General features: G+C 37.8%; 1 protein-coding gene across 1 annotated transcript; it reads right to left on the bottom strand.

Moving 5' to 3' along the window:
• Positions 1-8,037: 8,037 nt before the first annotated feature.
• On the bottom strand, positions 8,038-9,519 carry kcna1b (potassium voltage-gated channel, shaker-related subfamily, member 1b; the record flags this gene model as incomplete). The annotated part of the gene is made up of 1 exon (XM_081364472.1): positions 8,038-9,519. One exon carries the CDS (start codon positions 9,517-9,519, stop codon positions 8,038-8,040), a length of 1,482 nt encoding a protein of 493 aa, XP_081220598.1.
• Between the last annotated feature and the right edge of the window lie 6,675 nt (positions 9,520-16,194).

The following is a 16,194-nucleotide window of genomic DNA, read 5'->3' as shown; positions in this document are numbered from 1 at the left end:
ACACTCGAAGGTGATAGGTCTCTCAGGCACGATCCCCATTCGTCAGTCACTGACGTAATGCGTAGTGACTGACTGAATGGGAACCACTAGCCACAGTGGCTGGTGAGCTAAAAAGTTAATGCCAAGCCCTCAGAGGGGTAGATTGTAACAACAGAACTCTTTGTATTTGACATTAACTCACATAATCTTGTGATTGTGTAGTCCTGGTTGTTTGATTTGTAATAGACAAATGTGGCTTGCTTGTATCAAAGTTTGAGAGATCTAACACGTATATAATTGTTCAAACCAATATGTTGAATTCATTTATTTTATTTCATTTATTATTATTTGCATTTATGTTGTCTTCTCTGTCTTTCAGATATAATAAATATTATAATAAATATAATTTAATATTTCACAATAGAAAAATGTTTTCTAAAATATCTAATATTTTCTAATATTTATTTTAATATATATAGGAAGTCCATGCAAAGCTTTAAAAACAAATAGTAGAATTTCAGAATCAACACGGAACTTCAAGTCCAGTGTTGAAAAAAAAGTCATTCAGCATTTTATGTCATGAAGACATTCAAACAGACTAGACACAGAACAGCTGTTATTTTTAACAGGAAAATAAAGCTGAGTGTCATTGACATAGAAATGATATGTTGTGTTCTGAATAATATGACCTAGGGGAAGCATATATTTCATAAAAAGAAAAGGACCCAAATTGGAACCCTGCGGAACAATATAAGAGATTTGAGCATGAGATGAGAAACATTTCCCTACTACACTTCAGCACATGTCCCTGAAACCCAGCTGCATTATCATGCCCAGCTACATTAAGTATTTGTTAAAGGATTTCATGATCAAATGCTGCTAGTTTGTCATTCATGTGTAAGAATCATTTGCATTTAACCCAAATATGCTGAAAATACAGAATCACTGCTCTGAAGAAATTGACTGCTCAAATCAAAAATGCTTTTCCATTACTTCAATAGATGTATGAAGATGTTCTGTAGCAGTATAGCTGTTCAAATATAAGGTGACTTCCATGTTTTAATCAAGCCAAATAGGCTGATGTTTAAGGTTTTGAGGGTTAAAGTTACCCCAAAGCATAACTACAGTGTAAAGTCTCGTTAACTGCTTTCTTTGTGTGCACTGGCTCATGTGATGTCATTTGTTCTGTTGGCCTCAATCTAAACACTTTCACCTGGCCTTCCCACCAGGCTAATGTTACATCAGTAATTAGCATGTCTCATCTCCTCTACCTGCCTTCAGCAACAGCTCAGTTTCACTCCCAGCGGGTCACGCACAAGTTTGACCTCTGTGTGTGCGCAAGTACAAGGGATCCAAGTACATGCCACTGATCAAAAAGATACAAGTCCCTCAGGTTTCAACTGAAGACATAATAGTAATAGTTTATGTTGTGTAAATTATAGCAAGACCACAACACCCATACACTTAAGCAATCTGTTTCTATTACTATTTTAAAAGTCATGTAATTTTTGTTTAGTCTTATTCACATTTATTTTGAGACTATCTATAGACAGATTCCTGGGAAGAAAACAAGTCTGTCACACCTGTATAACATGCCTAATACCATCCAAGACTAAAAAATATAATTGAATGGAGAAATGCTTGTTGACTGGAAATGATCCTATGGCGTGTATATCTCATCTTCTCCCAAATACAATTTTTATGGATATTTGAGTGCTCTGAGAGGTGAAAAGGACAGAACACTGAAGGCTTTGAGCCTTGTTGGAAAATCCAATTGCTCTCTGAAAGAATATACATATTTTATTACCTGATGAATCCAAGTGGAAACAGGACACCAGCTTCACACATCTTCACATGACTTGGCTCAGCTAGCGAATGTAAAAAAGTCTTGTAATCTCTTAAACTCTTTATATATTTCACAAATCTGTAAAATAAATGTAATTACACCATGAATACATTTGTAAATGTACAGAATCTGTTGCAACTACTGCTTATTAAATGTAATTAGCAAGTGTGCTATGTATACATAAAATGATTGTAGGTTTCCAATAAAGAACCTTTGCTATGATAGCCCAATTCCACCACAGAGTAAAACAATTAAACAGGTAGTTGTGAGATAAAGTTTAAAATAGTACAAATAAAAGTTTTACATGTTGTAGCACATAATGTTTGTTACATGTTTTGTGTTTGTTTGGACTTTTATGTGCTAATTCCTGTTTCCTGTAAGGGTTTGTAGTCCCTTTGTAGTTATTTTGTCATTGGTTCCCTTGACTGTATCTCCAGGTGTTTCTTGTTTCCCTTTTTATCTTGTTAGATCCGGATACATTTGAAAACTGCATTTTAATTTAAAAAACATACAAAACACACGTGATCATTGTCATCTGTGAATATGTCCAATCATGAAACAGCTGTGTTGTCATCAGAGCTTGTGCGGCTGAGCTTGCGCAGTGCCTGACCCAGATGGCTCATATTGTTTTAAGTAATTCTGAGCCCACCTAACTGATCCATGCACAGCAATCATTCTCAGAAACCAATGTTGATGTCAGAGATGGCAGACTTACAAACTCTGTGGAACTTTCCAGATCTCCACTCTTCTTCAGGTCACATCCAGTGTGATAACATGAACGTGTATTATGGAAAATGAAACCTGAGGAGTTATTGAAGACTGCTCTGCTGAAAAAAATCCAGTACTGCTGGTCAACCAGGTGTGTTTTGCGTGCTGGGACCAACATGGGATGTTGGTTGCTGATGGGAAGTGGGAGTGCTGATGGACCAACTACACCAGCTCAGTTTTGCTTGAGAACAGCATGACTATGCTGGTTCACCAGCTAGACTATAACAGCTCTTTGAGCAGTTTCCCCCGGTGTAGAGGTCTTTTTGGTGGACTTACTTTCCATGGATTTTATCTGCGTTTAAAGGTTGTGATTGGAACCATGTGTAAATACATAAGTTTCAATGTTTAATGTAACATAATTAAGTTTTACAAGGTTGTGACCTAACATGTTCATTGTTTGGCCCAGATTAGCTTTGATAGCAGTCTTTGGATACTGTAGGTCGAGACGAGTTCCTCTGCTTGAATCAAAGCTGGACCATTGGATCAATCAATCAATCAATCAATCAATCAATCAATCAATCAATCAATCAATCAATCAATCAATCAATCAATCAACCAACCAACCAATCAATCAATCAATCAATCAATCAATCAATCCAACAATTGTTGTCAGGTTAGATTATACAAGGGGGAAGTTTGGGGGACAAAGCCCATTCACAAGGGTTTGGTTTCACAAAGATCAGCTCACTGATTTCCACCCGAACAATGGAGAAATGGAAGTACTCTCAATAATTGAACAGACCGGTGGTGTTACGCAACAGGCCTTACGAGTGGGCTGCCAGAGGGAAGGGCAGCGAAGCGAAAGAGAGGCTGATCCAGGGGACGAGTGCCTGGGAGTGTGTGGGAAGAAGGTCTGTGGAAAGATTTCAAATATAAGTGTAAATTGCTGCTATATGGACACATCTTGTCACCAAGGTCATTACGGTGCTTTCTGTAGCCCTGTGATTTCACAAGTTAAGACATTAGTGACTATGTTCTCCTCCTGCTGTGCTTCCCCATATGCGAACATATGTCGGCATAAAAGACGCTGTATTTTTAGCCTAGTCTACAATAAGTCCCAGAATGCCTGTGGTAGCGAGCTTTTAGTCAGTGCATTCACGTTAGGTTGTGCATCTCTCGCACACACGCTCGTTCTCCCCTGTAGGCATGCAGGCCCCAGTTTCATCGTTCTGTGGCTGAATCACTAGCTCTTCACTCCCTCTCCTCTTTTCTGCCTACCTCTCCTTCTTTTTTTTCACTCTCATTTTTAGTCTTTCTCTCTCTCTCACCCTCTTCTCTTCAGGTCTGTATATTTTCCCTGCTTCTCTCCTCCCACGCCAACCTCACATGCACAGAGCTCAAAGGCTCTGCCAAACCGTCCTTCTTCTTAAGCCATGTGCATGCATGCACTCCTCAATAGAAAATACACACCAGATCGTTTTTGATTGTACACAATAAAGGTAGTAAAAATAACAAGTGGACCATTATTAGTCTCTGCATTTGCCCTTTGTATTTGATGCTCATATATATAAATAATGGTATAATAATGCCAAATGTCTGATTGCAGTAAGGTGAAGACAGGGCTTACATCATTTTAGTGGATAATCAATCAATCAATCAATCAATCAATCAATCAATCAATATTTGTTGAAAATGTAATAGGTGTAATACCTGTATTGTAATGTAGAAACATGAAAAGATGAGTTCATCCAAAGACTTGCTCAAAATTAGGATATTTTCAAAATTTTGTACCAAACCTCACTTGTCCGACTAACAGTTCACCATTTGTAACCGGTCCTACTCGACCTGCTCTATTCTGGTGAAGGAGTCTCAAACCCTAGTCAATTATTCACTACAGAAAGCGAAAGTAAAAACTGACCACTGCATTAATGTCGCAGATTCTTTCAGAGACGATGAGCGCTGAATCTACTTCAACGTGCTGATAACGGTGGGTATATAGGCCTTACTGTCTCAATTTATTTTCTTAATATTTCTCTTGTGGCCCATATGTAGTGAAAAAACGAGAAGTATTAAGTGTTAAACAAGTTGCTTTTGAAATGAGGAGTAAGCTAATCTAAGATTTTTTTATTATCATTGCAGCTCATTGTTATGCAATGATGCGCTATGAAATTATTGCAGGGCAAATTAATTGTAATATTAATTTAATAATAAAAGTAGCCTTATAATAATAATTTAATACATTAATTGGAAATGCTAAAACTTGATATGGCCGATATGCTTTTGACGATATCTCTGGCTTTCGTTGACATCGCGAAATATCGTCCACAACCAAATACAAACTGGCATTCAGATCTGCCTTCATTTATTTAGCAACGCCCAACTTCCTACGATACAATCAATTCCCAAGGGATGAAATCAAATCCCGCCCTACATTTTTCTCATTCCAGAAGCCATTTCACTCGGATACGTCACAATAGACTATCGCAACATCCGTTTCGTGCCCTTTAAACTTTTGTAATGGAACAGAAATAACAACTCTTTTTTTGAGGCATTGAGGGATTTTAATTAATTTTATTTATCAATGTGAATCCTTGAAGCTTTTCATTTATTCTAAAGTTTGAGTTTAAATGAATTTAGAAAAACATTCTTTAAAAACTGTAAAAAAAAAGTGATTTAAAATGGTCATAGTGTCATGTTATAGAATACATCTTATCAGCACATAAATAGTCAACACATTAAAAGTATGCCAACCACCAAAAAAAAAAAAAAAAAAAAAAAAACAATGAAGTGATTTGATTATTTAAGAATAAAAAAAAAGAAGCTTTTCCCAGCATTTGCATGATTCATGTCAGAGCAACATAAGCCCAGAGCTGCCTGCATGCATAATATCAAAGTGCTTTAGTTTCATTTATGGCATAACACTGATATGACAAGCCCAACATGGAAACCAGGCTTTGTTTTTAAAAAGAAGCCATACAGCATACAGAGTCATACAGCAGTCTGAGGACAGCAGCGCCAGGCCAGCAGTCTCAGACCGGTGTTGGTGTGAGCTTAAAGCATCATTTAGGGTAGGTTCAGTGGGTTCATTCATTAAGGTAGGGCTTATAGATATAGTGAAGTGTGGGTTTAGTGGTTGGGGCGGGATATGCGATCGTCAGCACCACTCTAACTTCAGGTCTGACACTGCAGTCCTAAGACTGCTGTGACGTGTGGTTCTGCAGGTAGATATATCCCCTGTTTTGCACCAGCTAGACCAGCACTATACCAACTCTAACCAGCATAAACCAGCCAGGACCAACAGGACCAACATGGAATTCATGCTGGATTTTTCAGCAGTGATGCAGTGATACCAAACCATTCCATCTTCAAAAGAAATAAAAATAATGCTGACAAAGTTAGAAGCTTGGATGATTATGTAAATACACAGAATAATTCCCACACATGATAAAGATTCAGAACCCTGTTAACTTGTTTCTATTTTTTTAAATCACAGATGGTAAATTAGAATTTGATTTACTGTAACATAATATATTGACAAATTTTAATTATTGCCATTTTTACTTCCATATTCATAATTTACATAAGTTACATGAAAAACTCTTTTTGGTCCACTGTTTTGTATTGTATTGTATTGTATATAAACGTGAGTGTTTCTTAAAATGCAGACATCTATATTCACAGTAAATAAACACCACTCTGGCATGTATTTCTTTTACAGACTTACTTAATGTTAATGTTAATAAACACATTGTCTTTGTAAAAAATGTAGTTTCTTAAAGAGTTTTCATCTCAGCTATTTAACTTGCTGGCAAAGCATCACAGTTGTTATGTTTAGTATTTAAGTGAATATAATAAAATGCCCCAAAGAACGAATTAAAGGGTTGTAAAACACCTATGCTGGTTAAGGTGCTTAACACACATCCTTAGTGTGGACAAATCAACAGATTTATTAGTCTTTAGATTCTTTATTTTACCTTTCGTACTTTTATGTCATTCTCATTGCTAAACCTAAAAATACATAAATTCTCATTAAAGTGCATTCGATTTTAATAGACAACATGTACACTCAAATTAAAGGTTTTCTTTTTAGACCGCAACTCACATTGATATACGAATATTAAAGTAATGGCAGTTTCTACCAATTACAGTCCCTGATGCAGACCTGTGCGTATTATACAGCACTATTAGCGCTTGTGTTTTGCATCACTCAGAATCGTCTAATTGCTTTAAACAAAAACTGTGTACTATTTCTAAACTTTGCTTGTAATTATAGTTTTGTGGACTTATTTTAAATGGAAGTGTTTCACTTCTATTGCATACTCACATTGCCCCAACTCGCTTAACCCACAGGACAGGATAATTTGACTGGATATGAAGTTGTGCATTCACATATGCATGACCACACTGAGGTAGATCCAAAGAAACCAATGAGCAAAAAAACAGCCATTGCAAAAGAATACATAAAGATGAAAAACACGTTTCATACTTCTTTGAAAGCAATGTCTGATGCAGCAAGATGTACTTAATTCTATTTTATGTACAAGGATGTTGAGGGACCATGTCCTGATATTCAATCCCAGCAGCTCTGGAATATCCCTCGACACATCATATGCTTAAGATTTGCAAATGTTTTACAGTAACTATTGCATGTAGAGACACTCTATGTCAGTTAGAGGACTGAAGGCACTATTAAATGATTTATTTAAATAATAATTAAATATGTAATCATAATGTATTAAATATAATATATATTTCAATATAATTATGACAATTATTTTAGATAGATAAATAAATCGATTGATTAATTAAGCATAGTGTTGAATATGTACATTTAAAAAGCTTTAACAAATGAAGTTATACTTTTAAAAATGTAATACTGCCAGGAACAGATTTTACATAGTTTGTTTTTAAATATGTTTAAGAAAGTTGTGCTTATAATGGGCAGTGGTTGGTGTCCAAGAGAGTCGTACTGTCGGCTTGGCTATGAGTGATGAAGTTCATATTAATGTCATGTATTATTAAAGCAAGATACATAGTACCATATCAAACAGACCTCAACGTTTCATAAAACATGCCATGATCTGCATAATTAATCAACATTCAGTTTGCAAATGACTTAAAGTAGCCTAAAATTAGCAAATAAACAAGTACATAAATAAATGATGAACATACGGTACAAAAAAGTAATTGTTCTACATGCAAATGTAATTTTTGCAAATGAGTCACTGTATAACTAATAATATTTTGGGGTAAGGTGCATTTATATATCCAAGTGCTCTAACCATCCGATTAATAGTTATTCTGTCTTTTACTAATTGGTGTCGATAGGCATATTTTAGACTACCATTCTGTTCTTCAAACAGAATCGAAGCAATTCTTGTGGAATTGAGATCAAACATACGCAATGAAATAATACATTATCAGAGGCCCAGTTTAAGCATTCTGATATATGAATAGACTACAATATGTACAGTCTTGTAATGGCCTAGTATTACACTGGAAATCTATACATCTGTGAGACGCTTCCCTTTATTTACACAGTTCTGATTCGCAACTGTGCAGTTGCCAGTTCGCAGGTTCGCCTCTCGAAAATTATCAATGCTGTTATTGAGGTCATCGTCAATCTCCATGTATTCTGACTTGCTGACGACAGACGAGCTGCGACGACTGGAGTTGGAGTCGGACGCGATGTTCGGGTTGCTCACTGTGAGGAGCTGTGCCTGTTCATCTCCTTCGGTTTCTCTGTGATAGAAATAGTTAAAGTTGGACACAATCACAGGCACTGGAAGCGCAATCGTTAGCACTCCAGCAATGGCACATAGAGAGCCTACTATCTTGCCCCCAATCGTAACAGGGTACATGTCTCCATACCCCACGGTTGTCATCGAAACCACCGCCCACCAGAAAGCGTCTGGGATACTTGTGAAGAAGGAATCCTTCTCTTCGGCCTCGGCAAAATACACCGCGCTGGAAAACAAGATTACGCCGATGAAAAGGAAAAAGATGAGAAGTCCTAGCTCACGCATGCTGGCTTTCAGAGTCTGGCCCAAGATCTGAAGCCCCTTGGAGTGTCTGGACAACTTAAATATCCGAAACACCCTAACCAAGCGGATAACCCTGAGAATGGCTAGAGATGTGGCCTGCTCTCCTCCACCCTTCACCTCCTTTCCACCGTCGGGGTCCTCTGCCAACTCCGTTCCGAGCGTTATGAAATATGGAATGATTGACACTATGTCGATCGTGTTCATCATGTTTTTGAAGAAGGCAGGTTTACTTGGGCAAGCGAAAAAACGGACAATCAACTCAAAAGAAAACCAAATGATGCAGAGTGTCTCCACGACAAAGAACGGATCGGTAAAAATATTTGGTTTGTAGTAGAATGTGCTGTTGCCTATCACCTGGAGCCGTCCATGTGGATCCTCTTTCAACTCTGGTAAAGTCTCCAAGCAAAATATGACAATAGAAATGAGAATAACCATGACAGAGACAATTGCGATCCCTCTGGCAGGTCCTGAGCTCTCGGGATGCTCAAACAGCAGCCAAATCTGTCTCTGAAACTCATTTTCCGGCAGTGGGCGCTCTTCCTCACGAATAAAGCCCTCATCTTCTCGAAATTTTTCCATAGCTTCCTCTCCAAGCTCATAAAACTTTATTTCCTCAGAGAACATATCCAAGGGTACATTGACTGGTCTTCTTAACCTCCCCCCTGACTGATAGTAGTAGAGTATGGCATCAAAACTTGGGCGGTTTCTGTCAAAGAAGTACTCATTCCTTAAAGGGTCAAAGTAGCGCATCCTTTTTTTGGGATTGCCTAGTAGGGTCTCTGGGAACTGGGCAAGCGTCTTGAGTTGTGTCTCAAAGCGCAGCCCTGAGATGTTGATTACCACCCGCTCGCAGCACTCGGGGGAATACTGCGAGTCCTGTGGTTGCCCCTGCAGAGTGGAGGACGTCTCATCTATATTATCTCCAGCAACCACCACAGTCATCCTGGAGATCAAACTCGCAGTACTGGATGGCAGTGGATGTTCAGGTGGGTTGAGTACGCATCCAATGCCCTGCAGTTTGAATAGTCAATGACCCAACAGGACATCCAGCATCATGTTCCACCAAATGTCGACCATCTCCATGTCCAGTGGAGCTCTGCATCTACTTCATAGTCAGCCAGAAAATTAAGGGGAGTAATGGGATACCTCAGATACCATGACAGAGATGAAATATGTCCTGTACCTAGATAAAAAAAAAAAAATCCACAGGGAAGTGATAAGAAATTTCTACTGATCCTAAAGTAAATTTTGAATCATATTCAAAAATAAAATAAAAGGTTTTTCAGAACACAAAGTTCCCAACAGGACCATCACGATTTGTCAGTCTAAGAAAATATCAGATTTTAAACATCTTTGCTCAGTGAATTTCTTCAGTCTACTAGCAAGATATTCTAGTACAATGCACATAACGTTCTGGTTAAGACTGCACAATAATATCTAATACGATTCTAAGGATCAAATAAGATCTGATTGGGTGAAATTAATTTGAAATGGACTTGCTTGTCAAATAGATTTTCCAAGTGTCCTGAAAGCAAGTTTAACCCTACAGAAGCAGACAGAACATTTCCTCTTGTGAGACAGCTATGTAGAGAACATATGCTCTTGCTCTTGTATATACACACACACATACTCAAAACATGCAATATGGTACTTTATCATTATATTTTAATTTTTTTTTTTTAACTAGCTCTCAGCAAATGTCAGGACACTATTCGCCAATATGATTATTATTCATTTATAACGAAGAGAATGAGAGTGATACCAAATGATGCCAATGGGGATGTTATAAAATGACTGTCTTTGTACTTACGTGGGCAGTCAGATTGAGGAACAGTGCAGGAAAGATCTGCGCAAAACCTCCTATGTGTAATTAAAAATAGATCTCACATTACAGCCTCACATTCATACAGCAAGAATAAAATACATCCACAATACACATCCTACTGCCGTCAGACAACAGCAAACTTGCAGTGCTCCTCAAAGCGGTGCAGCAGAACAGTGGAGACACATACAAAGAGAGAGCGAGAGAGAGAGAGAGAGAGGAAGGGAGGGTGAGCGAGGGAGAGAGTGAGTGGGTGAGTGAGTGAGTGGATGTGTAATGCGCAATGCAGACAGACTCCAGTATGTTGCCAAATGTCCTTTTCCACACATCAGATGGGACACACTACAGCTGAAGGAGAAATTCCTGTTTAAATGGTATTTGTTTCTATCATTAGTGTGTCTTTTTGTTCACAAATTGCCATAAAAACAGATTACATGTATATACTAATAAAGTCAAATATATGAATGCACTAATTTGCATGCAACCTCAAACCAGAATTCTACACTTTTGGTATTTTATTTAGAGTAAAAATGTTCATTTAAATTCAACAGTACTAGATGAACATTTTTTGGAGCATTGAGCAGACTTAATGTGTATTCAAGGCATAAACACTTTAAAAATGTGCTACATCTAAATTAAAACAATGATTCAATAAAATATGATTTAATGTGATTCAAGCAATCTGATGTCATTTGCTTCCACCAACAAAGGTACATTTAAAGGGTTGGATGAAGTAAAAACAACTGCACTTGCATTTTCAAACCTGTGACCTTGGCTTTGCTAGCACAATGATCTACTTATTTAGCTCATATTTACACACAAATTGTGCAATAAATCAGGGCCTTATCGTGTTTAACATATCTTGACATCTGTGTCTCCAACTGATACTTAAATCAGATTGCAAAATAATTGACCTGAGAGTTTTTGGTGATTGATTACGTTAGAGTTTTCTGCATTAGATTGCATTTAGATGCCTTTTCATGTAGAAATTGGAACCAGTATCTGTTTGGTCAAAGCATCATTGAGATGTACAATGTGAAGACTGTAGCTCTGTGAATATCATCCAGTCCTCAGCAGACAGCGCAATCGCTCTCGGTACAAGAGATCAACACAATTCTCCATGGCAACCAGGAGTTAGTAAAAGAGTGAGGAGAGGAGGAGGGAAAACAGGGAAAAGGTTTATACACCGCTGCTGTCACTACAGCACAAACAACAAACCTCACACATTTACAGTGTAAAATAAAATTTAACTTCTTCATTTCATTTCAGCAATTTGTGCAGATAAAATTTGCTACTATGATACTGTATTGTGTATGGGTTGTCATTATATTGGTCATTGATCACCATGTTGTTGTTTTCTTTTCTTTGAAAAGTCCACTTGCACATGTTTTTCAGGAACACAGGCAAAATCAGGACGTGCAAAGGTCCAAAAGAAGAAATGAAGATAAGACATATAAATACTTAAGGAGTATGGCAAAAGGAGAAGAATAAAAGTCCTGTTTTAATCAATTATTTTGTTTTTGTGTAGCTATAACCTATTTTGCTATATCATCCATTTGACATGAACAGTTTTCAGATGCCTCAAGAATGGCAGTTGTTCATCAGTACCTCCTTTTTCCTGGTTATATCCCACTCTTCAAAGTGTACATTAAATAATGTTTGGGGAAGTTACAGCAGAAATCAACATTTAAAAGAAGTAAACAACTTTAAGTAATAAGACATTTCAGTTCAGTTTCAATGGTTGAGCGAGTATAAGAGCAGTTATGCCACATTAAATCTATATTGTGGTCCAAAAGAGTTCTCTTTTCATCTGAACATTTTATTATATATTTTTTGTAATTATATATATATATATATATATATATATATATATATATATATATATATATATATATATATACTACAATGATTTATAGTACAGTTTAAATATTATTATTTTTAAGGATTTTTATTTTGCTTAAAGAGAATTTGGGGAAAATTTGCTTAAATGTCATGAAAATACTTTTAATTAAGCAATATACATATCGAATTTGGGGTTAAATTTGACCTGTTCATGTACTTGCTGTTGCTTGCGGTAGCAGTTTGTAGTGTGAAAAGCACTACACATAAAAAATAAAATAAAAAATGCACTGGATTTAATTCAAGGTCAGACTGCATTAAAGTAGCCTGGTTAAAACCAGACCCTTCTCAGTTGAAACTGAGTATAGGGTCTGGGGAAGATATGTATACAAATCATTTACAAAGGGGCGTCACCAACTGACGTAGCTTAAATTCATCTGGGCGCAATTGTATAGTCTTAAAACCAATCAGATCGACGAAGGGGATGACGTATGCTTCGAGTGTTGTTCTTTGCTCCGGTTTTAACGAAAACGGTAAGTTTAAATCGCTCAAAACAGACGCGATAATTGATTCGTTTATATACTGTCTATGATTCAAACGAGTGATGTTTCACGGCGGCAACCGGCGTCACATGTTGACGCTAAAGGGTGCCCTTTGCGTCGGATATTAAAGAAATTTCAAAAGCGTCAGTATTATGACGCCCTAGGATGAGAATGCGTTGCATGTAAATCACTCCCCAAACGTTTCTGATTGGTGCCGCGATTTCAGCGGCACAGTAATGAGTTTGAATGGGCTCTTCTCCAGACTATCCTGAAGAGTGAATTAAAATTCGCCGGAAGTAGTCTGGGTTTTCCCAGGCTAGCATTAAAGAGCACCTCCTCACAAAACTCACTCCTGTTATCTGACCATGCCGTGCTTTCTTCAAGAATGATAACCCCATTATAAGTGTGTTGCATGACCTTTCATAAAGTACTAGAGCATGTTTTTACAGGGATCAAGCAGATACTCTAAATTCCCCCTCCCCCCAAAAAAGAGCAATTATTTCAGCTGCGGCTTTATGAATAAACCAATGGAATGTAATTAAACGTAGATTCAGGAATACTCTCACGACCGAGTGTACATGAAACAAATTCCTCAGAGTATTTCTCGCGTGGAAACCTGCTGATGTGAACCCTCTGCTTTTTGCCTAGCAACAGTCGCTAGTGTACTACACGTCTCTGACAGCCCTGTTCCTCATTTCATTTCAAGGATCCTCCTCAGAGATCATTTCATTTTGAAAGGGTGATCACATTTACGTGAACGCTCTTGAGGATAATGGGTGCTGTTCGTAAACTCCCACAGATCCCCTCACACAAACAAGGTCTGCAAGCAGCATTTAGCTTCCCCGCATTCGTTTCAGCAGAAGGACAGCTGAGGAGAGGTGCAGTCTTCCAGTATGAATGTAGCACCCCTCCTCCACTCTCATTCATGAATGCACCGGGCCGTTATATAACACTTGTGCTCTATTTAAAAGAACCGTAGCAATGAAGATGGGCAAGAGACTCACGCGGTGCCCTTCAAGATGAACGCTGGAGCCCTAGGGACTGTTGGGTCAGACCGCTAGGTGCTATTATTAGCTGCGTGTCACACCACAACCAAAGGAAATGGAGTAGAACTGACAGATGTGTGTGTGTGCATTCATTGGTAATGTGCTTTTGTGTGTGTGTGTGTGTGTGTGTGTGTGGGTGTGTGTGTGTGTGTGTGTGTGTGTGTGTGTGTGTGTGTGTGTGTGTGTGTGTGTGTGTGTGTGTGTGTGTGTGTGTGTGTGTGTGTGTGTGTGTGTGTGTGTGTGGTGATTGCATCATGAAGCGCACAATGGCCAGATTTACTGCACTGCACCATTCTGCGATAAACACACAAGACACATAATTTACCTCGTTTTCTACAACGTATTCAAATTAGTTTCTGTCCCAGAGACTGCTTAGTTGAGCATACACATTTGACTTTACAAGAGAATGTAATAATGTCGTCATTGGTTTTATTTTTAGGTCCCATGTCTGCTGGGCTCCCATGGGATTCCTGTTGACACACAAAAAAGAAATCTGTAAAATGTAAATGTAAAATTACCACATCCAATCAGATTTATTTTTATTCTCATTTAATTCTCTTACAGAATTTAAAAATTCTCATACAGTTCTTTTTATCTGTTTGTTAAACAATACTGGCCAGCTGGACATAGTACCTGTCTCAACCATGGCATGGGGCAAGATTATCTGTTTTTCGACCAATGGCAGATGGGGAGTGATCAGGAAACCTTTTTGTAAACAGTCATTATTTTTTTGTGCAATTCAATTTGGTAATGAAAGTGATGCCAGTTTTCTTTCTTTTCTTTCAGGAACTTTAGCATTTGTAGGATTCATTTAGTTCTGGACCCAAGAATTAGAGCACCTTGTGCACCCCTGTGGACTGTATGGTGCCCTCTGGTTTGCACCAAACCCCTTAATATTGGGTTTTTCCATTGTCATTCTCATGTGGGCAGATCAATCACAGCAAAAATCAATCAATGTCAGCAAAAATAGAAGCATTTGATATGTGATCAGCAATGGAGTCATCAAAGTGTCAATGAAAGAGTTATGGAGGAAACATATTGGTAAAAAATATTTGTGATGTTTTTACTGTCAGTAGCTGTTTACATAGACCCTAATAATCTGTTTGTAATCAGGCTGGCACAGTTGTAAGAAAAAATCCACATCAATCGGAATTGGTCAAATCCGATTTAAATTTCATTCAGTTTGTAAGGGGTGGTTTAAACCTTTTCTAATGCGTTCGATAGGACATGTAAACATTTGATCGTATTGAAAACTAAAACTGGGAAATTCTGCACATGTGTAATGATGTGGATATGGTGTAAATTGACATATGACGCATAGGACAAGCTCTTGATGAATATAGTGTAATAAAATGACTGCTGTGTTGTTGTAAAATTCCCCTTCCGTCATCTGTAAAGTGGTGCAGGACAACGTTGTCCCAGCAGTCCTTGCTTCGGACTCTCATCCATAGACGCCTTGTTAAGGATGCAGAAAGGGGCATTTGTACTGCTTGATAAATATAAGAAGCACGGCATAAAGCTTCATGTGCTCATTGTCTCCTAATTAGGACCCGGAATAGATAAATATTAAGTCTGATTTTTAAAACAAAGAAAATATGCAATGGTAGGGGGATTTAGCTATTATACGTCAACTGGAGGTTACTCTATATATTAGTGAAGTGTGCGCATATCAAAAGATCAATTCCGATTTGAAGCTTGTAACATTAACACACACATTAACCCAATCACTTTATTTAGTTTTCATGTAAACACTGTGTTCGGATTAATCAATCTGAATGATTTCATTACGATTAAAAGACAAGGTGTCCATGTAAAAGTAGCTAAGGTTGACTTCGCATTTTGTTGATCAAAATTGTTTCCCCTCATTATTCTCTGCACAAAAATGTTAATATATAGATACAGAATGCCTAAAATTAGCCTAATTTGCTCTTCATGTTGTTTTATTAGCGCTAAAAAGCTTTCGTAAGTGAAAAAGAGAGAACAAAATATGAAGTTGTCCTATACATCCAATTTATTCTGACCAAAAAAAAAAAAACTTAAAATCACATTGTAGTTACAACTTGTGCTGTTGCTTATGTCTAGCTGTGTTTCTTTTCCGCCTCCCACTGGACATTTAAGGTACTGCACTATATTTATATAGTTTACTTTCGGTTCCCCCTTCAGTTCGGTCACGTTCAACGTAGTCAGACGTATCGACTGATTGAGATCACACTTAGGGAGCCTGTCATCTTCGAGTATTGATAACATTAGCCGATGTACACACTGGCGTGCGAGCTTTGCATCCACGCTCCGCCCCGCAGCACGGTTATAAATAGGGAAGTGGATGCACGCACCACTTGTCTTTCGCTTCGGAGCCGATCAGTCTTCA

This window comes from Scardinius erythrophthalmus (genome assembly GCF_964197995.2).
Source record: "Scardinius erythrophthalmus genome assembly, chromosome: 4".
In the NCBI taxonomy this organism is placed as follows: Eukaryota; Metazoa; Chordata; class Actinopteri; order Cypriniformes; family Leuciscidae; genus Scardinius; species Scardinius erythrophthalmus.
The sequence above is the reverse complement of the archived record's forward strand: the minus strand, read 5'-3'. Positions and strand labels throughout refer to the sequence as shown.